Source organism: Poeciliopsis prolifica, unplaced genomic scaffold (assembly GCF_027474105.1).
Source record: "Poeciliopsis prolifica strain line A6 unplaced genomic scaffold, Auburn_PproV2 SCAFFOLD022, whole genome shotgun sequence".
Taxonomy (NCBI): domain Eukaryota; kingdom Metazoa; phylum Chordata; class Actinopteri; order Cyprinodontiformes; family Poeciliidae; genus Poeciliopsis; species Poeciliopsis prolifica.
Genome location: NW_026562397.1, coordinates 2,742,209 through 2,769,048, shown reverse-complemented (window position 1 = coordinate 2,769,048; position 26,840 = coordinate 2,742,209). Strand labels below are relative to the sequence as shown.

General features: G+C 39.1%; 1 protein-coding gene across 4 annotated transcripts in view; it reads left to right on the top strand.

The window, feature by feature from the left end:
* The window catches only part of robo1 (roundabout, axon guidance receptor, homolog 1 (Drosophila)), a 300,678-nt gene that overhangs the window by 149,935 nt on the left and 123,903 nt on the right, over positions 1–26,840 (top strand). For all 4 annotated transcript variants that reach the window (XM_055045468.1, XM_055045470.1, XM_055045467.1 and 1 more), the window contains one exon: positions 405–731. In XM_055045468.1, coding sequence (XP_054901443.1) covers positions 405–731 — 327 coding nt within the window. The remainder of the gene's footprint in view (positions 1–404; positions 732–26,840) is intronic.

Sequence of the window (26,840 nt, the reverse complement as noted above, 5' to 3'; positions counted from 1 at the left end):
GAAGCTGCAAAAAAACTGAAGACTTTGGTGTAGCCTCCCCTTCCAGCAGGACAGCGACCATAAACATACAGCCTGCACTATAATGGAAGGGTTTTGATCATGTATTAGAAACTTCAAGTGAAAGTCCAGACCTAAAATTTATTGAGAATATGTGGTAAGACTATCAAATCTATGTACAGCTTTTCTCCATCCACTGTGACTGTGCTTGGTTGCTTGAGTTGTTTTGCAAAAATAAATGGGCAAAAATGTTAGTCTTTGGTTACCAAAAGATGGATTTTTATTTGCAAAAACATTTGAAAACCATTCTTATGGGGTAGGTAGGCAACCTATTTTCAGCCAGATTACTCGTTTAGGGCTGTAGATTTCTGAAGACGTCAGTTTTCACCATTTCAATTCCTTTTCAGGATCTCGGCTGCGCCAAGAGGACACCCCACCTAGGATTGTAGAGCACCCTTCTGATCTGATCGTATCCAAAGGGGAGCCTGCCACGCTCAACTGCAAGGCAGAGGGGCGGCCAGCTCCAACGGTGGAGTGGTACAAAGATGGTGAACGGGTGGAAACGGACAGGGACAATCCCCGCTCCCAACGCATGCTGCTGCCCAGTGGCTCCCTTTTCTTCCTGCGCATCGTCCACGGACGACGGAGCAAACCGGACGAAGGTTCCTACGTGTGCGTTGCCCGCAACTACCTGGGAGAGGCAGTGAGCCACAATGCCTCGCTGGAAGTAGCAAGTAAGTGCCGCACGTCTTCTGGTTTCTTTCTCCCTCTCCACTGCTGAGTGCGAATAAAGACTTCTGGTTTCAGATAGAGCTGAATAGCAGGCTCCAGTTTCGTCCACCATTTCTGCTCTCAATGTGTTCATTGAGTTGGATAATCTCTCAGGAGATGGGCAGGATGTGTTTGGCCCAGAGGTCTCGGCAAGGCCTGTGGAGCCTTGGGGGGAGAGGTGGTCTGATCATTCCAGGGTGAGCGCTTCACTAAAGGACCCCTTGGTAGGTGGTCAGGAGCCACAATAGGAACAAAGGCCTTTCTGTTTTGGCACTGCTTCTGCTTTTTTTTGGGTCACAGAGATAGATATGAGGCTTTTATTCTGAAGCCAATGCAATCGTTGCATCTGTGTCCAGCCACCTTTCGATGCAGAGGTTACTTACTCAGTTTCTTGAAGTACCAGAGACGGATACCGTTTGATATGCTCTGATTTAGTGAAAAGGGGATTCCAGCACATGCAAGGTCAGCTAGTAAATATTTGTTCAAGCACTACGTGAGTTTCTAAAATATATCACAGTTTTTGCCTATCGCATTCAATGTTGACAAATTAGTTTCAAAGGGGCCCTTCAGAAGCGACTTTCGTCAGTAAGGTCAGCATTTTAGACATATTATCTCTTTCCGTCTTGACTGGCTGAGAGTGCGGGGCGAGGAGGACGGCTCACATATCAACCGCTCCTCAAGCATGCCCAGAGGCTGTCACCAACCCGCTCGCTGTAATCTAATCAAGATGGGGAAAAGAAAGAATGGTACGTGTGTGTGTGTGTGTGTATGCATGCGTGCGTGTGTGTGTGTTGACTGCATTTAGGTGTGAATGACTGTGGAGTATAGTGGGTGGGGTAGTGGACTGCTTTTGGACTCTGCAGAGGCTGATTTTGAGGTGCCTGCTGAGTAGTTTGCAATTTTACTGTAATGGTCAACTGTCTGGTTTCAGATGAGACATAACACCTTAACTTGGAGTATGTTGAACTCGTAATGTACAATGCCTTAAGCGAAAGCATTTATATCTCTTCAAATGTAATATCAACTATTACAGGATGTATATGGAGGGGTCTATAGTTAAAATGTGAGATTTTAACTATAGATTTAATTTTTTAATTTACATAGCAGAGAAAAACAAGGTTGAAGATAATTTATGACAGGAAGACATTCTTGGTCCCTTTACTCTGGTACTCTTAAAATAATATATAGTAAAATTCTGAAGTTTGGAGACTATTCTTTCAAGACTATGATAAAAACTAGCAAGAAAGGCACTTTAGAGACCAGTGGTAATGCTCTTGATGAAACAATTTTACTTTTAACACTTAACAAGTGTGTAAAAATTAACACACTCGTGTTGCCGTTTTCTTACAATTGCAAGACAAACGGCATTGTAAGAAAAAGATAAAAACACAAAAGAATGCTGTATTTGTAATTTGCTTCCAGACATGTAGGCGATATTCACACACATGGTTTTCTAGTCAAAGTCTTTTGATTTGAAAGCTTTTGTCAAAGTTTTAATGAAGACCTACATTCTGTTGAGAATCTGTGGTAAGACTGAAAACTAATGACCACGGATGTTCTCCATCCTGTATTGCTAAATTTGAATTACTTAGTAAAAAAAAACAAAAAACTAATGAATAGGTTTCAATTTTCTTGAACTTTTTGCTATTATGCATTACGTTTTGTTCTATCATATAAACTTCCAATAAAGCTCATTGGCATCATCAATAATTGTAGGATAATATATTCAAAGTGTTCTAAATTTACATTTTATATCTTACTGTAACTTTTAGACGGTCTTAAGGCTGCAGATATGCAAAATGAACACATTGCCCAAAAGGCTGAAGGTCTTTTGGGCAAATGAAACAGAATCATCATTTCAATATTTACAGATATGTTCTAATGTCATGACATCAAAAGATGTGTTGTTTTGTTGTTGTTTTCTTTAAGTTGATCAATACTTTTGCAAGGCATTGTATATTCCAAAATTGTGAAAAATGCAGTTTTACGGATTTGGCTTAGCATGTTTTCACACATATTTGAGCTGCAGCGATTTCTCCCCTGTATTTGAGACTTTATGCTGTTTATGTATGCGGTGAGCTTTTCAACTTGAAAAAAAGGAAGACTTTTGGCAAGAAACGGGAGCAGAGTACAAAGTACCACTGGCTCAGTCTCAAGTTTAGGCTGCTTATTTTCTGCAAGGTTCAAACAGACCAGTAATGACAAACCACTACTCCCTAGCACTCTCTCTCTCTCCTCCATGCTTAGAGTATGTCTCTCACTCACCTCTCTCTGCAGCTTATGCTTAACTACATATAATTATGTTGTTTTAGCAACCAGAATGGAAGCCTGTCGACTAAAAAAATGGCAAGAGGAGAGGAAAAAAATATAACAGAAACCCTGACATTTTTTTTAAAGGCTACATTCAAATCCAGAGTGAACAAACTACAAGCCATAAATCTACCTTATGAAGCTAGAAGACGGTTTTATATTTATTTTAGTTCGAGATGTTTGCCATCGAGGTATGCAGTGAGAGCAACAGAGTTCCTTTAAGTTTCAGGTGAAACTCCAAAGAAGGAAGTCTTAGGTTTTAGAAGTGTTTACTTTGCTTTGCTCTCTCTTTCTGACATTAACACCTTAAAGGCTAAAACCACAATTCTTTTTTTGAGAGAGAGAGAGGTGGTTAGCTCAGTATTTACAGTTTCCCTTATGAGCGATTGTTAACTTAATCCAAGTTTCAACAAGTACTGTTTTGCTAGGCTACAGAGCTAGCCCAGCTTGTTTGGTTTATCATTAACTGAATGTACACTTCAGCACACAATCTCCCTATCTCTGGCCTCTGACCCAAAACCTGGACTAACGCATTAGTCATGAATCTTGTTTGTGTTCAAACAAGCGTAGGATTATGTTACCCCCCTCTTACATTGTTGTTTTCTTTTTATTAAATATGTCAACATCCTTTAATGAACTTCCTTCCTACTTGAGGACGTGCGACTGATAAAAGAGTAAGACCCAAGAAAAGCATGTTCCACATTGGCAGTGATGGAGGAGGCACATTTTAAGTGAAACTTTCAAGTAATTATGCTAAACAAACATTTTAGACATTTTTGAACAATGGTAGCGAAATTTAAATTCAACCATTAAAGGCAACAAAGGAAATTACTGCAGGACACCTTATCAACTATTACAGGATGTATATGGCGGCGTTATTATTCCAACCTTTTCAGCTGTGTTCAGGCTTGTAGCTTATGATAATCGTACTGAGTAGTTGAAATAATGTAAACAAACAACAACAAAAAACACAAGAAGAAAAGAAAAGTAAGCTTAAGAATGCCTGAAAAAGCAAATTAACATTTATTCATGCCAAAAGCATTTATAGCAAGGTTTTTTGCATCTATTTGACTCAATAATGTGAAGATTTATATACCAGTTTTCTCAGCAAAGAGGCTGTACACTATGCACTATGTGCTTTATTATAAAGCACAAAAAAGTGCTTTATAATAATAAGCAATGCATGAGTGGCCCGAGTCTGACTGTTTTACACATCAGTCCAAGGTTTTCTCTTTGGCGGTCACTGACACTACAGTGATGTAGCTGTCAAGGCATCATCCCGTCAAACTCAGCAAGTTCATCTGCAGATAGTTTGTGCAAAACATAAATTGGCCCTAAAAGTCACTTCAAGCTAAGTCTCTATATTGTAGCTTGAAGGGAAGTTAAACTAATCGTACATAATCTGCATTTGAATACTTTATTTTTCTCATGCACAGAAAAAGATAAGCTTCAGCTAATTACTTTAAGAACATGTTGTTTTTTGATAAATTTATACTCCCAAGCCACAGTCACCTCAGCATCTTGTCTGTTTACTTCCTGCTCGAACTGTTTGTTCCAGCAAAAGCATTAACTGTGCAGTTCGATTTGTATGTCTGTATATTACTTGTGCATATATTATTGCCCATGACTCCAGTCTCTTTTGGTTTCTTTTTAAAATGTGTATTAAGATCGTTTGTCTTCTTTTAAACCCAAATGGAAAGCTTATCTTGATTTATGTTTCATGTGAATTTTTTTCACGTAATTTGATTTCTGTTTCAAATCAAATTACAAGTGTTTTGTCAGTACATGGTTTTTGATTAAAATGCAATTAATGTTGGTTAATTAATTTCAGACAGTACTCGATTAAAACTTTTAATGGAGTCCCATCACTAATAAAAGCATGTTGAGGTTTGTGGTTTACAAAAGTGAAAAACTTCAAAGAGTGCAAGTAATTTTACAAAGCAAAACAGATTCTTGAAAAGTCACAGATCTTTTTGTTTTTTTTTATTCCTAATCATTACCACATATTTAGCTTTTAGCACCAAGGCTAAGGATGGAGGGCTTTACAGAATTTATGGTTTTGTGCCTCCGCATTTGTTTAAAGATTATAAACGACCTCATAGACACAAAGAGATATGTGTTCTTACTATATAATCTTTACCCAGCACTCTGCCTGGGGCTCTGAGAGGCTCTATGAATAGCTTGTTTCCCTTTTTCTGGATGTGGAGATAGTAAAGTGAGGTAATGGACGGCACACTGCACCACTTGAGCGTGCGATAACCTCGGGGCTCGAGTTTTGTCTAGTGGCCTGGCTGACTACACAGTGTGGACCGCACAAGGTTGGCCGCGGGACCTCACATCCACACGCAGATGCCTCACACCAGAGGCAGAGTTTACTTTTCACAGCCACTAACAACAGAAGTAGAAGGATGTTTACATGAGTTCGGTTCACTGCATGAAACTCTCCTCAGCCAAGTTTATCTCACCATGACGTTGATGTCTGTGCTGTTGAAAACTCTGCCGCCGTATGAAAACAGCTGGCTTCAATGACTATCTGATTATTGGGAAGGGGGAAGGTCAACATGTCAGAAGTCTTGAGGCGAAGGGGGTCCGTCCCAGCAGATTTTGTGTCATCTGTTGCGTGGGGAACAGTTGGCTGGCTCGCACCGGTCTATAGGAGGCATTGCAAGCTCCCAGTGATGTGAAAATCTGTGAGTCAAGCTCTAAGTGGTCTTCAAATATGAAGAATGTGCTAGAAAATTCATAGTATACCATGATAGTTGAAATCATCTTCTGCCTACTCAGGACTGTTAACCTGCAGCAGAAGTGGCATCAACTGACCTGGCGGTCTTCCAGTTTTGCTACATCTCTGCTGCTGTTAGTTTCACTGAAGTTTGCAGTAAATTGGTGCAGGCAGAGCACCCAAGGGTCTTGCTGCAGAAGTTGACACCGTAGGCACAGATTCCATGTCCCGCTTCCTCTTCCTCAATCTTTGACTCCGGTGAAGTGTGCTTGTGTGGCTGATTTAATAAATGCTGCTTTATTTTTAGTCCCTCTGCTTCTAAACAGTTACGAGGTGTTCACTGTGGTTCAAGCCAATGCAGCCCAGCGTTGTGAACTTTAAAGTTACAGTATGTCTGACTTCACTTCCAGGAGCAGCTGGATTTGTTTAAGGAGCCTATTCTGGTTAAATCAGTTCAACACATGCATTTCAAATCGACAATCTCTAAAATAAAAAATATATTTACGCATGAATTGTGTGGTCTGCTGAATTTAGCATCGTTAGCAATTTTGGTTATTTGCATCATTCTTTGCAACCTTGAGTCTGAGTTAAGTTGAATGACATTTTTAGATTAGATAAAGTCTGTTGTTCAATTACATTTTTAGAGATGGTAACTTTTATATAAAATGTTTTTACATATTTGCCTCTGATAATATAACATGAGACAGATAATCTGTGGAAAACATCAAGCTCCTCTGCTTTTTTCTTGAGGCCCTACAGGAGAAATACGGCGCTCATGCAGAAAGAGTCAGTCAGAGCCAGAAGGAGGGTCTTAAACTCTTCAATCCATCTCATGTACGTACTGCTCTGCCTCGGCCTCTTGCTCTGCTCTGCTACAGCTAGACCCAAACAACGGATTCTGCTGTGGATGGTAATGCTAATTAGTATGGTCACTAATAATTTAGGATAAACGGTTTTCCTGTGATGGTAATTTGTTTCTTCGCCATCAGCACATTGAGCAGCACCTGCACGACATTGATTGACAGTGCTAAGATCCTCTTCCTGGCTCTTATTGGCTGTTTGTGTTTCTGCAGGTAGCAGCAGAGAAACTGGATTTTTCTAAATAAATTATCTGCCTCACATGATATTGTCAGGCCAGAGGAATAATTTTAGCAAATAAGTAAAGTTTCTATAAAAATTGCATCATGTAGCTTTTGTAGAAATAAATGTGATACTGTGGGGTTTCTGTTAGCTTGCTGCAAAAGCATGTAAAACATCATAGGAACATACCCTGCTAGGCACCAACAGACCTAAAACACTGCTTGTGTCCCACTGAGAGCAGGTCTGCAGAGCCAGCATAAAAACAAGCTCACATCTCCCCCCCCTTTTTTTTTTTTTAGTTGTTGTGTACAAATGTGTGAAATGTCAGAAGATTTTAGAACTGTGTTTTTTGACAAACAGGCAAACAGAACCTCGCCCACACACAGCCCTCCCCACCAAAGCTAATACTGAGGGTTTGATAGAGAGCCAAGAGCAGAAAATACTTACCATGGGAAAGTGTAGAGCACAGCAGATAAGAGCCAGAGCAGAGAAGCAGGGCAGCTTTTTAAGAGTTTTAAGGGCTTTGTGTTGTTCTACAGTGAACATTGGCATCAAGCCTAAACAAAACACAACACATATCCAGTCAGTTTGGAGGAACTAGAATGAAAGGACTGGTTTACATAAGAATGAAGGCTTGGATAGGACACGATGGGTGAGGCATGGCTTCCTGTGCAAGTTATGTATTTGATTCCATCAATCTGTCAGTGCCTGAACACTGCCCTATTGAACAATATCTAGTGTAATGCTTTGTGAAAAGGAACTACCTGAGCGGAAGAGGCAGGTGTGCCGGCGTGGTTGAAGGAACGCATCAATCACTCTGTGCTCCGCCCGCCTCTGATGGATTACATGGCCAGACTAGCCAGAAGGACAAGTCGTTCAGAATCACAGAGCAGTTTTTATGTACCTCTTATCTTTCTTAAGAAAACCAAAATATAAAAACAGAAAAAGCTGTAAACTTTATTGTCTAAATAAGGTAAAATAGTTCATCTTACTCTGAAACGGACAGAAAGTTTAATGTATTTTCACTTTTGTCTCCTCTGCTTTGCAAAACAGCTAAAGCTCAGTAGTATTGCATGGAGAGATTATGCATGTCGAAGTCTTAGCACATTTTCTCACCAATGAACAGCGCACATGAGTAACTGAAAATGACTAATTGCAATATAAATATACCTCCTGTACTTTCATGCAGCCATGCTAGCAGCACTCATTATCAGCCATCAGAGGAGAAGTTGGCCTCTTATTGAGGCGTTGGAGAGACAAACTCCTTACACGTTGAAGAGGCTGCATGCGTCCCATTTTAGGGAAATTGTAGTTGTGAGCTGTGGATCGAACACTTACGAACAACAAACTTAACTTTTGATTAACTGTGCTGTGAGACTTCTGGTGGAGCCAGATGCTTATTTCCTAAAGATGCCATTCCGGTCCTGCTGTATAATGAAGTTTCTTGTGATGTGGGTAAAAAATGTTTCTATTGCAGTTTTGCAAAATGCATACATTTTTATGCTGCCAAAAATAAAACCACAACTCATCCTAGCATAAAAATATTTTATCAGAAAACATGAATATGGTTATTTTATCGCAGTGTTTCCATCAAGCAAATTTTATTATTCCAATTTGTGCAATTTTATGGTCAATGGAAACATCTTTCTCTGTTGGTCTATCACATAAAACATGTGGAACCTTAATACAGCATTGCAAAATCTAAAAAGCATTTGGAGTGAATATTTCTGGAAAGTTTTGGACGTATCACACTCTTTGATGTCTCCTTATGTATATAACTTGAGAACCTAAAGTATGATTTGTTTAAATGCAACTGCTTTGCTGCGTCTTTCTTCTCTCTCTGCCTGCAGTCGTGTAGGAAATGCTTCATCTCCTTTAAGGGGAAAAGAAATAAACTGATTCATGGAGTCCACTTTTACTGCTTTCCTGAGCGATTATGCCTCGCATATGTTGACACTGCACAGGTATCGTAAAACGTCCCCGAAAAAGAAGCTCTGCTGCACTCTGCTTTGTATGTTTTGGTTGGGGCTTTAGTTTTCTTCCCTCCTTCTTCACGGTCGTGAATAGTTTTTGACTTCCCTGCAATCCTTTGATTGCTTCCAGAGCACAAAACCACCATGTGCAGGACCGCTGCTGCTGCAGGACCCTCAAGTATGATATTAGTATTTTGAAGTGCTGGTCTAGAGCAGATAGGATGCACTATGTGTGATCTTTAATCAAGTGCCCTTGGAGAGCCGCTCAGAATGAGCACTGATAGCCGACTGCCTTCCCTTCTCACTCAAAGTAACTTTGTGTTTTCTGTACACACAAAGTTCAGCTCAAATGTTTTAAATTGTTTTGAAGTATTCGTTTGTTTCGATTACATCTCTGTCTGCATGTCATGAGGCAGATGAAATCATGCTGCTTTCTCTAATCTTCACCTCTTATGCAGAGACCTTGATATTTCTCTCTCTGCAAAGTGTAATCTTCTCTTGGCAATGTGGCCAAAAAAAAAAAATCAAGAGTCTGTATGAACATGTGTTTGTGTCTGTGAGGGCCGTGCGTGCAGTTCTCCTATCTGGTCATATGATGAGGCTTTCTGCTACACGGACATACTCTGGTTATTAAACCCAGTTAAGCCCTCGCTTGGAACCTTCCGACATGCTCCTCCGAGCCGATGGAGCTATGGGGGGATTAAGTTGTTTGGTGAGGAGAGCTTGAAGGGTTTTTCACCCAGTACTTCAAAAGGGTCCAAAAATGTAATCAAGGTCTACATAAGATGAGTCCGAGCAAATCATGCGACGCTTTGCCATTATTATTTGTTTGTGGATGACATACTACCAACTTCTGGTCTATTAGCTACGCTAAAGCGTACATGGATGAAGACAGACTTAAGTTTGTCCAAAAACTCTAGCTAACAGGATGTCTTTGTACTGTATCTCTCCCTTGCTAATCAAAGTATCCTAGTAACCTTGGAGAGAAAAGAAAATGGCTTAAAAATATATTGTTTTATCAATGGACACTGGAGAGAAATAACCATGTATGACATCTAGATCCATATTATCTCTAATTTCATAGACTTTGTATCTCCTCAAAGGTTTGAGGAATGAGCCTGTGATGAATGGGCGACGTGTCCAGGGTGACTCCGCCTCTTGCCCATTGACCGTGGGAGTTGGTCACCAGCACCTCTTGAGGTCCAACTGGAGAGAAGGGTGTTTGATAATGGATGGACAGACAAGGAGTGAGCAGTATTATTAGCATAATGTCTAAGGTGGCAGTGGTTCATACCACGATGCAAAGGCAAACATTCAGTTTCATTGCTCTGAATCACAAAATGTCAAAGAAAGTTAGTTTCTCTGGAAAACCAATGAGATCAATTGTATGCAGTTAAAATAAAAAAACCCCAGCAATCTCTGTTTACATTACACTGCAGATGTATGATGATCCATGACAGATTATTATAACAGGATAAATTGTTGAACATTTTTCTTCCTGAAAGTTTTGCCCTCGCTTGTTGTTTCACAACTCAAATGTTGTCTTCACACGTACAAAATACTTTTAAATAGTTTCTAACAGTTTTAGTACTTTCTCTGATGTCATTTAAAATTTTTTACAATAGCTCAAAGTAGTTAGCTGAATCGCTTTCACTTGGTAGTGAAGGCACTGTGAAAGTGCTTGTGCTTCCCATTATGTTTTGACAATTAAAAGGAAAAATACAATGGAAAATATAGATTTTTGAGAGGACCCCGAACTCTTTACACCAGCAGGCAAAGTGGTGTCTTGCCCATGGGCACAATGACTGTAAAGGTCAGAGCGGGGATTCAAACCGACAACCCTCTGGTTACTCCTACCACTGTTGCCCCAACTAAAATCAGTCTCTTTGAGTACCATCTTCCAAAAACCATTTATTTCCATTTGGTTTTCATATTCTCTCCTCTTTAAAACAGGCATATTTCCAAAATCTATGCAAATGAGAGGAAGAGAAAACAGAGGAAAAAAAAAAACAGCTGAAATATAATCAGCTTTGTAGCATGTTGCTGAGTCTGCTGCATGACAGGCAGCCAGAGCTGGTGAGGTAAGCAACAGACCCAAACACTGATAATGATCTGTCTTGTGCTCTTGGACTACAAATGAGACAGTCTTCTTGCTGCTGACTAGGGATAGTCACAACTCTGCCATCAGTCGATGAGTAATGCAAACAGCGAATAAATGCTGGCATTCTCCTGACATCTAATTGTCCTTGTTACCTGAGGTAGGTAATTTGATCGTTAGGGTGCCTATTGCTTTAAAACGAGCTTTTTGTTGAGTCATACACACCCAAAAATATGAGAGAAAACTGTTGCCAGTGATTTCTTTGGGATTCTACTGCAATCTATGAACATAACGCATATATTTTTTGTAGTGGTGAACCGTTTTTTTCTGGCCATCGTCAATTATCTTTAAAAAGCCTGACCTGCCAATTGTGATTTTGGCCAATTTTCTTTGTAAAAAAACATAAACCTTACCTCGGTTTTGAGAATCCTAAAAAGTCTGCAACGTTTCCAAACATAACATTTCAGGGAACAGAAAAAGGTTGAGGGCTCAAAACGAAATATCTTTGTTGTACTGTTTTCAGCCTTCCACTGCCGGTAAAAGACTTGTTTCACACAGGTGAGTAGATAAAAATTATGTCCTACTGTGTCATAAAAATATAATCTTTTAAATAGCTTCTTATATTCATTTTAAACACCTCATTGTTGGTTACAAAAAAAAAAAAAAAGCAAAAGGCAGATAGGAAAACATAATATGATGAAAAATACATTTTTTATGAGGTTTTATGTTTATGCAAGATTAAATTCCACACATGATTAATATTTCACAAATAGTACATATATACAGATGTTATAAATATTATAGTCCTTTTTAAAAAAATAATCTGGTAGAGTAAATGAATGACATATTCATAGATCCTGCTCATCAAAAGATTTTCAAGTTGTGGTATTTTGTGACCCTGTAGGGGACCCTTATATTTCAAATCTCCTGTCCAATAGGATTCCAACATTTTGATTCAGTCTCTCCATGTGTGTTTAAAACAACATTTTTTTTATTTTTTGTTGTTTGAAATATTTCTACTCTGGGTGTTGGAGGGTTGCAATCATCTTCACTCAGTAACAGTGTTGAAAGTGAAGGAGACCATGGAGGTTATTATGCTGTTCATAACATGAAAATAAATATTATTTTTCAGTCAAGTTCCATCAAGCTGAATGCCAATATCAGTTAACGAATGATTTCTTGGTGCATCTGTAACAAAAACTCAAGGATGGGTAGCAAACCTACGCTGAACAGATATAAAACCCGTCGCGTCTTTAAACGCATTTAAACATCTGCCTCACTTTATTAAGTCAGCAAATCGTGTTTATCCACCTCAGGCCTGACTACATGTGTGGTGAACAGCCCCAGTGGTGGGTATGTAAACATACACAATGCTCTAATAAAGACCATAAGGAGACATGGAGCCAGGCAGAGCAGTGAATAGAACAGAGACACTCTCACCTCCTCTTTGTTCCCTATTGACCTTTCTAAACAGGGTGTGGCCAGATAACAAAAAGAGCTCCATGTAACCATATACTGGCAAAGAGCCGGATAAAAGACAGACACAGGGACGTCATGTGCAAAGAAAGAAAAGATGAGGACCCATTCAAATATCAAGCAGTTCTCTGTGTAGCTTTGGATACGTTTGAAATAGCTGACATCTGACTCAGCAGTGAAGTTCTGAATTGGATGGATATCATATTGTTGTTGGGCTCCAGGGAAACTTCTCTATTCTTCCTCTCTGGACTCCTTCCATTCCACCACCGCCTGGTTTATTGTATCAAATGGTAAGCTGTCACGGCTACCCTTCGCTTGTTTAACCCATTGCCTCCCCTACATTTCCATTAACCACAGAATTGCACAAATTTAAATTACAAAAGTAAATTCACTTAATGGAAGCATTAACAAAGTTTTTTTGTAAAAATCTTTTGTGCAAGAATGAAGTGTTTTTTCGGTCAATGTGTTTTGCAAAACTGCAATGGAAACATCATACGAGTCACGTGATAAAGAGCCGGATGTTATTATTGACAAAGATGACGACAGGAAGTGGAAGGAGAATCAATCAGCCATGAATATTATAAATATTATCTCATGTAACTGTTAACATTTGTCACTGCCATGTTTTTTGATGACTTGTCATGTGAAAAAGATAATTCACGTGTGATTTTAATTTAATTTCTTGTTTAAAGGAAACACCATCATTGTGAATTATTATTTTTTTAACATTAGCAGAATATCAACAAAGGTTTTTATTCATTTATGATGGAAACACAGTGACAGTAAGATGGCACAGAAAGGCCTCAAGGCGTCTTCTTCTCTAAAAATAGCAAAGGTTTGACCTTAACGCTGCTTTTCAACTCCAGTTGAATCAGTTTTGTTCTTCACTTACTTGTTCCAAAGAGGCATCATTTTTCTTTGGCTTGTTAAGAAAGTGACTTGTTTCAATAGTCATACCTCAGAACCGGTTGCAATTTCAACACAAGAATGTTGCTAATGGTAACGATGTGGCCGGTGATTAGCTCAAGAACCGGTTTTTGCGTCTCGTCTCCCCCCCGTCTGGTGGAATTAGTTTGGAGTGCCGACTCTGCAGGGGCAGCCCTAAGCTAATTTGCCTGCTGTTTGGAGCTATAATAGCTTATTGATTGTCTGACAGAGATGCAACAAGCAACATGGAAGGGCATCGGCAGGGGAGGGAATAAGTTAATCATTTCTCTGCGTGTTGTCGAGGTTTATTAATCATGTTAGCCGAGGTTTGCCCCTGCCATTTAAGTTTTCCTTCAACCCCCAAAGACTTAGAGTACGCATGCTCTGAGACCGATGGAAGCCCGGTGGACTGGTGCAGCCGTTCCTCAGTCGGCCTGTTTCACTTCGCCTGGCACCCGCCTCATTCCTGTGGGATGGAAGCTCCCCGCTCAGGGGGCCCACCTCAATCCACGCTCAACTCCTGGGTTAATTTTAGCTGCTCTTCACCATCGTAGTCTACATCTGTTGTCACACGGCTCAAGCAGCCTGAGAAACATCAGCCTGGCCTTACTGATTCAAACCATAGCTCAGATGCAGCTAGTTGAACCATCATGCATTCCTTGTGCGATTCCTTCCCCTTGCAAGCTGCTCCTGTGCACTTTGTACAGTATGAACAGGACGGTTGGAAAATGTGCTTCTCAGGGGAATTCTGGCCCATTAGCACTGCCCCTATATTCACATGCTTACTACGGCTGGTTACCTGGAAACAGGACGTGTTTTTATTTGACTTGTCGCCCCTCTGGTTGCCAGGAAGAATTGAGTTTATGCTTCTTTTACTTGATTTGATCCATGCAAAGCCCTCATTTGATTCATACTCTAACTGCAACAGTGCTTTGCAAAAAGTATGCAAGTCCCTTGAAACCTTTTGGCATTTTGTAACAACATACAACTTCAGTGTATTTCATGGAAAATTGTGTCCTAACCATGCAATGCTTACACTTTTTGCCATCTGAGCCACCATCCTTCAATTTTAGGGTCAGATTTTTTTTTCTTGTGATTAAAATCAAAAACCACCAAACAATGCAGTTTGTCTTGTGTAGTTCTTTGCAGTTTGTTATTTTTCTCACCTTCATCTTGAACATTTCGGGTCTCTTCACAGCACATAAAACTACATTAGTATTCATTCTTTCTTTGAAAAGGCTTGCTTTTGACAAAGAAGAGTGAAACTCACTGCGTTTTTCTAGGCATTCCAATGTTTTCTTGTCCCATTTCTGATTAAATTAAAATGAAAGGAAAGAAATGTGTTTAATAAAACATCTTGGATCTATCATTTTCCATTTTTAGGAAGATTCATATTTTTTTTAATCTTTTCTAAAATGCCTTGAATCAATTAATATTTCTTTCTAAAAACCACCTGTGAGGACAAATTTGTACCATTTGTGAATTGTCTCCTTTGGCCAGACAAAAATAATTCTAAGGGCCACAAATAGACCCTGTACCACCTTCATACACCTCAGTCTTAAACACACAGCTGAAGGCAAAATGACACTCAAGACACAACATCCCACTTTAATCTAGGTTTGGGCACTGAGTAAATCGTTTTAAAACACAAATATTCTTTGACCTGCAGCCTTGTGTTGGGTCTCTGGCTGTATGTTCAGGGTCTTTGTCCTGCTGGGAGTTGAACTCCCTTCACAGACTCCAGTCTATTCTCAGTCTATGACTTGCTTTCTTTCAGGATTCCCCTCTATTTAGCTCCATTCATCATCCCATCAAGTCTTCACATGTTAACCAAAAAATTTCTATTTTGGTCTCGTCTAATCAGAGCAGCCTCTCCTTCAGCTGTACGCGCTACATGGCTTATGGGATTTTATAAAAGGTGCTACTTATGTCTCTGTGTCTGACATGCCTTCCTGACTTTATTGAAGGAAATTCCTACAGCATGGTGCATGCTGCTGCCACCACCAGCAGTTTTCCTCCACAAATCTCGTCTGGCATAATGGTGCTGTCAGCACTTTGCTTGAAAGACCACAACCACATATTTGCCGTTTTGCCTTACATGGTTTATGGCAGATGGCAAACAAAACTTCTTAAGTCTTTATGGTTTTGCTTGGCATTCATGAAGCTGTTTGTTCACTGATGTTTGAATATCTTTCTTTATACTGAGCTTAGCTTACACATCATTTGAGTATTTAGAGATATAACGGTGAAGGTGTTGAATAGTAATGTTTGGAAAACTTTTATCTTGGTATTTAGAAAAATAAATGTTTTACCCTCCGTCATTAGTTGGGCTGACCATCTTTTCTGCGTGCAGCTTATTGGGCCTTCAGGGTTGTGTCGTCTTATTGTGTTGGTTTGTGTTCAGTCAGAAACTAAAGCAGGTTGGCCGGTAGTTGGACTTTGCCCCCCGTTTCTTCGCCTGGCTTCTATCAAAGTGAATTGTGGGCGCTGAGAGAGAAGAGCTGAAGCAATGAGATCATATAAACACAGAGACAGGGAATCGTTGACCTCGCACCCCCGTTGCATACACATGCCATCACTGACCCGATGGCCAAATTCCTAACTGGCAGCAAGCAGGAGAAACATCTGGCCAAAGAGTCCACGTTAACCACCTAAACCGTCCTCAGGTTTCCTCTGCTGCAGATACTGCATTGGAATTGGCGCGTCGCCTTGATGAGAGATGAAATGCCGAATCTAATGTTTTCGGATCAAACACACCGAAGGACAGATAGCAAGGACAAACAAAGACATGAAGAGAAAATTGCAGACAAGCTGCCATTAAGTGTGGGATAAGAGAGTTAAAGAGGAGGCTGCAGTTGGGCCGTCGGTCTCTGTTGGCTCGCGAGGCGCAGATAAGGAGACAGGTGGTGTTCTGTTCTCTAAGATCTAAGACAGCTGGCAACTCTCTCGCTATAAGCGTGCTGCGTGTCCATGAGAGTGTGCGTGACATTTGTTTGTGAACTCATGCATGTTTACAGCTACATGTGCCTGCAATTGGTGACGAACCTTTACCAACTGAAATATCGGCAGAAAAAAGCTTTTTTGCATTTTCATGGCAGTTTCAGCAAGACTTTTATTTAGAAAACCTATCAGACCTTAGAACAACGCACAACCCTAACCCATGGAAATCATGCCAACTTATTGTTGAAAATACATACATAAATCTTTTAATTTATCTTTTAATCACTTTATTGATGCTTAAAATGGATAACTTTCACTATTCTCCACTCAGAAGCATTGTCTGCTGCTGGCAGGAAAAGAAACAGATTTTTGATTTTCTGACCTGCTGAAAGTTGCTGAGATCTGGTTATGAGCCAATTTCTCAGTGCAATTCTTCTTTTAAATAGTTGCAATCAAACTTATCTGATGATAACTCAAATTAACTCGTTAAGCTTCACACCTGGAGTGAATTCACATCAATCTTTTTTGGTTCACAAACAGTAATTTGTTTGCCTAGAAAGTCCAGTTCATTTGGGGAGTTTTGAATATGTAATTGAACTCTGACATAGACAAAAAAGCAAACTCCAGTCCTCCTAAAATTCTTGGTCTCAGTTCGGTTGAAGTGAACTTTGTTGCGGTTCAAACGTACATGTGAATGCCAAGTGGACTGGAGACCACTCAAACAGCAGGAAGCGTACTATACTGCAGGGTATTCTGGGTAAAATACAACCAAAACAAACACTTAAGTCTAGAGCGAGAGGGAGAAATGGCTTGTGGTCTTTTATGAAGACGGGGGAGGACCGATTTTTCAAACGGTTTAGTTTGTTTGACACAGTACAATCTGAAAGAAAACCGCACCAGCTGAATATGTAACAATGTTGACATTTTAGTTCCCAATTGAACAAAGTGAAAACACCTTTTTTTTTTCAGCTTGAACAAAAAAAAAATTGTATTGCTTATATTGCTTGTGGTTTTAAGAGGTGGTAGGAAGCAGAATTAGGATAAAGATAGAAACTTTTGTCTTCTAGTGCCCTGAACCAGATTTATTTTATGACTGGTGATTTGTCGGCCATGGAGAAATATGCCAGAATAAAGTATAAACATAGATTTTTTTTTTCTTTTTTATATATTTTTTTGTCCTTGCAATATGCTACTGTTGTGCATTTTGGTCAGTTTGGAGTTCTTCACTATATTGGCTTTGGTTCGGTTCCATATTCAGCACATTGTTTGATCTGGCGCCTGCAGTGGCCAGCGAGAAGAGCTCATGTCATCTCAGTGCCAGACTGCTTTTGTTTGCAAGAAAAAAGAACAAGAAAATGCTGGTTCTAAGTGGTCCAGAGGCACTTATTTGCTTTTGGCAAACAGAAGCGATCTTCAGTGGTGAAGCAGTCAGTTGCCACAGTGGCCCTGGCAGCTGGCTTTCATCCCGAAGCTCTGTGCAGACCACTCGCAATGCAAGTCACTCTTAAATGAAATTCATTGGCAGGATCAGAATCCAGATTCCCCTCCAGCACTGCTCTGGGCCTACACAGGGAGAATCAATTTTCTTGACTACTATTGATTGATGTCAACAGGTATAAGTGACCCTTTTTTCTCTGCTTTGCCTGTATTTTTTTTTAAGTCTGTGTGATGCAGTTCAGCCTCTGATCTGCAGCAGAGCAGTTATCCTGCACCTCATGTCGCAGTCAAATGGACTGTCTTTTTTTTGGGTGATTAGGATATTTTTATATTGAAAAGAAAAAAAAATCTGCATTTATGGAAATACAATGAAGCTACAGAGTTATTTATGCACCATTTTGTAAACTGTCACTTGAACGTTTTGCGTTTATTATGTTTGAGTAATTTTGCAAGTCACAGCAGTTTTGCACCTTTTTAAAGTGGAGTATCATGTATTTTCCAATCACATAGTTCCCTTTCATAACATAATCAAGTAACTACTTTATCTTCAGTTATTATGAAAATGCTGTAGAAATTTGACTTTAAATCAAAGCTGTAATTTAAATCAAATTGAAATTAGGTTCTGTCTCAGTAAAAAAAAGTCCTACTCTCAGGCAATCATCCTTTCATTCACAACTTTTGAGAGATTTTTGTTGATCAATCATTTCAGTGGTGACGTAATATTGTGAATGAATCCTTTCAAGCCAGAAAAGCATTTTTAACTTTGGCTTTAATTGTTTGATATTAGAAGGGGCAATAATGTTTATTTAAAAATATTGAAGGCAAATTAACACACCAGAAAAACTTTTTATTATTATTATTATTAGTCATCAGGCCTCAAAGAGGAAATATGTTCCTGCACCTTTCAAGCTTGAATTGTACTTACAGAAAAATAGTTTCCTTTCAACCTGAACACAATTTCCAGCTACTTCACTTCAGGCACAGCAACATAAAGTCATCATTGTCCTCCAGACACACGTGCTATTTTAGCTGTCCTCATATTTCTCTAAGTATATACATTTTAAGCATCATCTGGTATTTGTCTTGACAGTGAGGTTTCAAAGAATCCAGTGGCATTCACTGCAGCATGTTGGACGCAATGGTTGTGTTTTTCTTGCAAGTATTTCAACTGGCTGTGATTGGGGTTGTATAGTTATGGATGAGTTTTGTTACAAACTCCAATTGACTGATGCATATTTCAAATATATAAAGTCTTAATGTGCTTTCACACCAGCTCTGTTTAGTTCACTTTAATCAAACTCTAGTCCTTTTCGTTTGGGGAGTGCAATCAAACTCTGATTCAGACCAAAAAACTGAACTCTGGTCTGCTTAAACCCAGGTGTGATTGAAGTGAAAACTGGTGCAGTTCGAATCCAGATGTGAATGCCAAGTAGACCGGAGATGGCTCCAAAAGCAGGTAGCGAACTATAGGTCAGGGCATGCTGGGTAACTACATCCAAAACAAACGCGTGAGTCTAGCGCTAGCTGGTGAAACGGCTCATGATCGTATACCAACGACAAAAGCCAAGCGCTTACAAGCGCTAAAATCTGATGCAACTCCATCATTTCATAATGAAAAAAAATTTGGTTGGCGTCTTCTTCAGAGGTTTTTATGTTTTGCCATTCAGGGGTTCTTGGTGCAGCGCCACCACAGGTGACAGGGGCATTCTGCTTTTCAAAGGGTTTGATTTGTTTGAGACACTGCAGTGTGAAAGCAAACCACACCAGCTGAAAATACAACAAATGTTGCAATTTTTATCCCCAATAGAACATAGTCTACTACAGTATTATAAGCATTCCTCCTTAATATTTTTGTGTGCCTTTAATTCCTGAGTATGATTTTGAGATTTGAATTTCAACTTCTTCATAACCTTTTCAGACACGTTCACCGAAAAAGTGGTGTATTTGTATGTACTTGTGTATGTAGTATGGTGTTGCATTGACACTTAGGAATATGCACCTTTGTTTTGTTCTATCTTCGTGGAAAGTCTGAGATAAATGAATCAAATTCAATTCAGGTTTGATGTTGCAAAAATAATAAGTTCAACACCACACAATGTGGGAGACGCCCAAGAGAGATAAAATATGTGGAAAATATTCAAGATAAGAGAAAATCAGATCACATTTTTGTTGATATCTTTTTTTTTTTTTGTTGTTATTGTCTTGTTGTCTGGAAAGTGTCACGGGACGGGAGATCAAGGTGACCATCCCGCTCATTCCAAACAGCCCTGCGAGCCAATGGCCACTGGCCACTCATCCCCGCGGGCAGGCAGGCGGGCAGCGTGAAGCATAAACCCTTAAAGCAGGTTTTTAAACAAACAGTCTGCAGAGGAGCCTGCGTGTGGCTTTTCTGTTCAAATGCCTCCGTCTCCCTCTGCGCTCCCCTCCGGAGCAGCACTGTTTTACTGTCTGATTTATCTCTGCAAGGTGAGATAAGACTCTCCCTCAGTCCGTCTGTTAATCCTCTGAGCCACAGATGGCGGGACTGGCACCGGTTTTCCTTTTAGACAAAAGCTTTGCTGGATGGAAATGGTAGACTACACATTAAACTTAAACCTGTATTACTTTGACTGCATTCCAAGGAAAATCCATTGAAGCAGAACAGAAGCATTTTAACAGGTTTTGTACTGACAAAAGAATTTTAGCTATTTTTTTTTTAAGATAAAGGAAGTGTGGAGGTACCGGCCAGCATAAGATGATTTTTTATTTTGATTGAGCATAAATCAAAAATACAGAATACACGCCTGCTACATTTTAAAGTTGTTAATGCAGTTGTAAAACTCTATGCTGTTCTTTGTAAAATAACAAAAAGATGAGCTGATTTTAGCTCTTTAATTAGCCAGGCTATCTGCTCAAGTAGTTAACTTGCTTGCCACGTGTGGTTTACACCTGTAACATTTTGTTAAAAAGAATGTTGGTCCACATTCAGTTTCCACAACCTATCTTTGTGCTTTTTCAATAAAATGATGAGATAATGACTAGTGAAGCTGCTTGATGCATTTTGTTGATCAGTTACTTTCATTGTTTTTCCACCTTTTCTGAAAATAAAAAATAATCAAAGAAAGTTTACTTTTTTAAAACAGTGTTTCTCAAACCTTCTACCGTCACCACTTCAGTAAATATGTTTTTGGCACAACAACAATTGCTAGTTATGAACTCATGTAATATTAAATGATCCTCTGACTGGAGCCATGCTGATGTGCACCAAAAAATAATTTTTCTTTCATGCAATTCCCTTTGAATTTCAGTTGATTTTGGTCGAAATGCTGCAGAAAATATAATCAACAGTTTGCTTTAAAGTAGAGTTCAGACGGTTAGACTCCACTCCTGTTCAGCTGTGTTACACTGATTCTGTTTGAAGTGAGTTTGTGAAACAAAGTGAGATTTATGAGACTCACAGGAAAATATATGAACACAGATTTATATTTTCATGTGTTGTGTGTGTTTTAAGTGCACTGGAAAAGTGCGCAACTCAATCTGAAAAATAAATGACGTCAACATTTTAAGTGGACGTTAGCATCGTAGCATTCAGACCATTTCGCATTGCTGAAGGTGTTTGTGCATGCCTTCTCTCTAGCATGTAGGAAACGAAAAATGTTTACGGTCCATATGATGTCTTTTTCAGTTTTGATGTCAGTGTTAGCGATTAGCTTAGTAGCACAACTGTTTTTTTTTTTAAATGAATACAAATATTTACACTTTTGGAGTGTAAACATTTGTCCAAATGTTGTCTTAAGAAGCTCTAAAACCTATAGTAGTGGTTACCATAGTTATTATAACTCTTTACATCAGTCTCTGTATTCACTGGAATGTAGACTCTTACCTGCACTCTCAACATTTTTATGAGGCTGCAGAAACCAATGTGTTCCATGGCAAACTTCAAAAAGATCAAACTGAGTAACCGGTATCACCCTGCCTCTTGTTTATCACTGTCGTTTCTCGGATCACGCTTTTTTTCCCTTTTCTTTCAGCAGGTGTAGACGCAGTCCTTTAGGACACTACCTTGTCTTTTCTTTGTCCTTTTTTCAGTCCTCTTGTCTGACCGCGGAGCTCTCTCTGCCTTCCCGTTACCTGCTTAAGGCTCTCTCTCTCTCTCTCTTTCCTTTTCAAACACCTTACTGATGCTGAAAATATCTACCTTTGGATGCTGTTGCTTCTTCCCCAGGAACACCATTGATACTATAAAATGTTGTTACCATGTCCTGGTAAAACCCTGGTGTAGTGTATTCACTGATCACCATTGAAATATTTTAAAGATGAAAATGATCCATTTTTGCACAATTTCTGTGTAAAATTCTATTGGGAACCTTGATCAGTTCTCTTATCCTGTGTCAGCTTTGTTTTGAAACTTTCTGACAGAGATCAATGTCAACTGAAGTCCACATTAAATATACATAAACAGATAATAAAGCCTCTGGCATTAATACTTGGCAACATTTGAATTGTAAAGAGTCATTTTGCCATCAATTCAGCCAGGAAATATGCTGCTTCGCCAAACTGCACCAGTTGCCCCCTCAGATGTCCTTTCCCTGTCAGCATTAACCCCTTGATCATGGTCCAATGAAATGTCGTCACACATTCCTGAGAACTGGCATCGGAATAATGAAATTTTGCTCAGCTACGCGCAACGCTGAGGGTGGAATTTCACATCGAGGCGATGAGTGAAAGGTGAGAGAGGCGGTGCTCTAACGGTGTTCAGCTGCAGAACATAAAACTGGTTGGATATCGTCAACCTAATCAGTTAAGCTATCAAGCAACAATTTAATGAAATGCTGCGCTTCTACATGCCTCTTTAAATTATTAATACATGCTAAATACTTGCTGAGATGTAATAAGAAGCACAAAACAAGCAGCCGGACTTTCATTCATCCTCACAAACATTTCATGTCGACCATGAACACAGGAGTCCTGGGGAAGGAAGTGATGCATCACGTCAACAGACATGATGTAATGCAGGGATTTAGTTCTCAAGCAGCACTTATGTTGTGGATACCTCAATCTCTGTTGCAGATATATATTTTCTAGAATATCACATGGACATAAGGGCCACTAACACAGTGGTTTTTTTGGTTTGTTTGTTTTTTTTTCGCACCATTTCCATCTCGGTCATCACATTAGCTGTTACCAATAACTACGTAATTGTGTAGTTTGACATTTTGAAAATAAATTTGCAAACACACCAATTTTGAAAAAGCTCAATGAAAAGTTTTGGCACTAGGACGAGGTGGACCTTTCGGTCATGTCGAAACTGTTTTTTTTTTGCAAAACGGAAGCACCTTTTTCACAAAACACAAGTCACGTAAAAACCAGCCAGATGTTGCCTCAGGTGCAAACCACAAAGAAAAAGGCGACAGGAAGTAGTTGGGAGGATCATGGTGCAGCATGTTTTTAATGAATTATAGCATGGACAAAACTTGAAGTGATTTTAATTGAGTTTCTTATTTAATAGTTGCAAACTTCTTTTTTTTTTTTAATTAGTGGAATATAGACAAAGTCTTGCATACATATGAAATGGAAATGCAGCTATTGTAGTGCATGTGCCTATGAATAAATATTTAATTAGTATTTTTAAAAAAAAAAAACATACAGCCGCCACTAATCCAATGGTCTTTGGGGATTTTCTCTCTTTTTTCCACAGATGGTGGTCTCTTACTAACAACTATTATCCTTCAGGAAGTAAACTGAAGGGCCTCAATCTCCCTGTCCCTTCTCTTTGACCCCCCCAGCCACCATGCTCTTACTTTTAAGCCAGCCTGTCTTTGTATATAAACTGTATGCATTCTGACAGCGTGTGTGGAAAGACACTCTTTTCTCTCTTTTTCTTCCCTTCTTGAACCCTGCTTCCACATTTTTCAGCGGGCAGGGAGACGCTCTCTAAGGGCTTTAAAATCATCAGCGTTGGGCTGTCTAATTGAGGCCGGGCTGACCCCCGAACCTGACCGTGCCGTCTGGTTTCCATCCATGCGTTTGATTGAAATGGGAAAGGTAGACAAGGATCCAACTCATTTATTTATGTTCAGCAATGCCCTGTGTTGCACAGCCCAGCAGTGGATTAGCACTATTTAGATGAGACCACCATGAGGGGGGTAGAGGGGTCCCGCTTTCCAAAGACTCGATGGCAGTATGGAATGTGCAGCACACTGTCAGGACTAGGACTGAATTCCTAGTCATTTTGCAGTCAATGTTCCTGTTAAACCTTTTTGTGTTACTCTTGGGTATTTGTAGCTTTTTCCCAGCCCTGGTCCTTATTTAGAGAAAAAGTAAGTGTTGAACACGTCGACATTTTCTGAGAAATTAAAATATTTCAAAAGGGCCAGTCCTCTAACATCAGTTAGTATCGGCCAAGGTTAGTTGGTAATTTTTCAAAGTGTAGCAACGTATATAATAGTCATCTTCCTAAAATAATGGCCCAAGACAAGTTTTGCCAAGTGATTTTTTTATATATATACCTAAATCATCTTTTTTTCCCCTTCAAATTTACTTTTGACAAAAAATGACTTGGGCCAATTGGTTTATATTGGTAGATATTGTTTATCAGATGTAACGCCAATATAAATTTCAGAATATAGGCATCGTCTGAAACGTTCATATTGGTGCATCTCTAATTGACAACATGGCTAATTGACACACTTGATGCGTAAGACTCCACTGCTGAAGAACTGTAAAATATTGGGACCATTAGTCTGAACTGATTGATGGATGGATATAAAAAACAAAAATAAAAAGCCTAATAATTGGGAGAAACTTTCTTTTAACAAGTGGAATGGGGCGTAAATTCTGGAAACCCTAGTATTTTTCCCCCCTCACTATTACTTTTCCATACTTTAGTCTTGAAACTATTTAAAGCAAACCCAACCACGAGAGAAGAATTGAAGCACTGATGTTTTCACATAACGGCCAGAGTGCCAATATGCTGGTCAAAAATTGCTCTTTCTAAACAACCTTCTGGTAATGCTCATCTGCTGTGAATTAAACACTTCTGACGTGTGTCCATTTATTCACAGTCCTACATGAAACATGATGTCAAATACTGAGCGAGAGCTAAATCTGCAGCCGTGCATTAGACCTAAGCCACTGTGTAATTAAATATTAGCTAAATCCTTGCTATACTGCTGAGAGTTGACCTAAAAAAAATAATAATAAAAAAACAAAAGCAAAAAGAGAAACAGAAATGTGTAACTGCAATGCACAACTACCCTTTGGCAACACATCTGGTCTTCTGTGCTTATATTTAGCATTATTTAATTAGAGCATCAAACAGCCTTTAATTAGACCATCAAACAGCTTTTATCCTCACCTTAAAACTGGATCCTGAAATGTTTTTTTTTTTAAAGTGTTTTCAGTTTAGGCTGTTCTTATATTGCCTTTATTTCTGAGAAATTGGGGCTGGTATGAAATGTTTGCGCTCTGCATATAACTGGTCATAAATAAAATATCACAGTTGGCTTTGTTATATATTTCTCATAATCTCAGCCTCCCTTTTGCACATATTTTTAAAATGTATTAAAAATATTCACAGAACGATAAGAATAGTTTTTTTTAGAAAGGGAAAGTGAAGTGGGTCTCTACGTTAGGTTCTCTGGGATGTTATATCTCTGTTTTAGTGCAGTCTTCTATGGTGGACATCTTCTATTTAAGTCTCAGAAATAAAATAGCCAATTTTCCACAATTACTTTTTATCTTCATTTCTCTCTTGTTTTCTATGGGAGCAAGGTTAACTGTATTAACAAATCTACTGTTACATCAACCCTTTTTACTTCAATTTGTTTTGTTTTTTTCTGTACAGCTGTGTCTCGTCTTTGTCAAAGCCTTTAGGACTTATTGCCACTTCTGAGGAAAAAGAAAATCTTTATTTAAAGGTTAATGCTGGAGTGCCAGATGTTCCTGTGTCCCTCTGTTACCAAATCATGCTTTTATCAATTCGTTCCGGCCCGTCTGGTTCTCTCTTTTTTTTTTTTTTTTTGGGATAAAACTGCACTCGCACCATTTCCTCTCCTGTAACACATTCCTATCTGCTATTTGTGCTGAAACGTGTGGAAATGAAAAGGATAATCAAGTATGGTCGCATTGTTGCAGTATGTGTTTCAGCATAGAGTATGTATTGGAATTAGGGTTGTGATATTTAGTTTTCAACCATGTAAAATACTTTTGGCATGACATCATCGTCTGATTGTATAATTTTTTTTTTCATATTAAACAACTTACCCAAGTGGTCACATAATTATTTGTGTTGCTGTTCATTTGACTTTCATTTTCAAGCATCTAGCATGCTGATGTGTGTGAAATGTCTGCAAAATTGTTGCTTCAGTTGTTGCTAATTTTGTAGCAATTAGAAATCCACCGCTGAGAAAAGTTGGGGGCCGATATTCAAAATTATTATTGCTGTTGTGACTGAAACCAATATTTACAGATATATATATATCTCGATACCTATGAAAAAAATGACTGCACTTCATCACTGCTTCTCTGCTTCAGTACGCAGTAATATCCCCACAATGCTTTGCTCCATCACTGTCATTGTCACATGACCAAACAAATACTACATGACCACACGGCCCCTTATATAATCCTTAATATCAAACCAGTTTTTTTATTGGACCGATGTCTATGGACATGTTAAAAAATGACTATTAGCAACCAATACCCATATTAGAGCTGGTATATTGTGCATTACGAGTAGCAAAGGTGCACAAAATGTCCAAAAATTCTGTTACAAGACAAAAGATAAATGTTTTTGAAATGTCTAGAAATGAAATGTCACCAGGATCCTCTGCATTTCTATGTTCCCAAACATTCACAGGTAAAAGAATAAACATATGAATTCCTACAAATTAGAAAAGTTTCCTTTTAATAAGTAGTGCTTTTTTTTTTTTTCTTTCAGCGTCTCACAGGCCTGTCCCCTCAAGCAGAAGCAAAATTGACATTTACCTCTTCTTTAGACAAAGAGCACTGGGGAGCCTGAATGGGGGATCGGAGGGAGAAGCTGGCAACTTCAGGGCACAGACCAGACGGGTTAACTTGAAAAGCATGGCATTGTAAACCAAATTTAAATTAATCCCTGTTTTGTGTG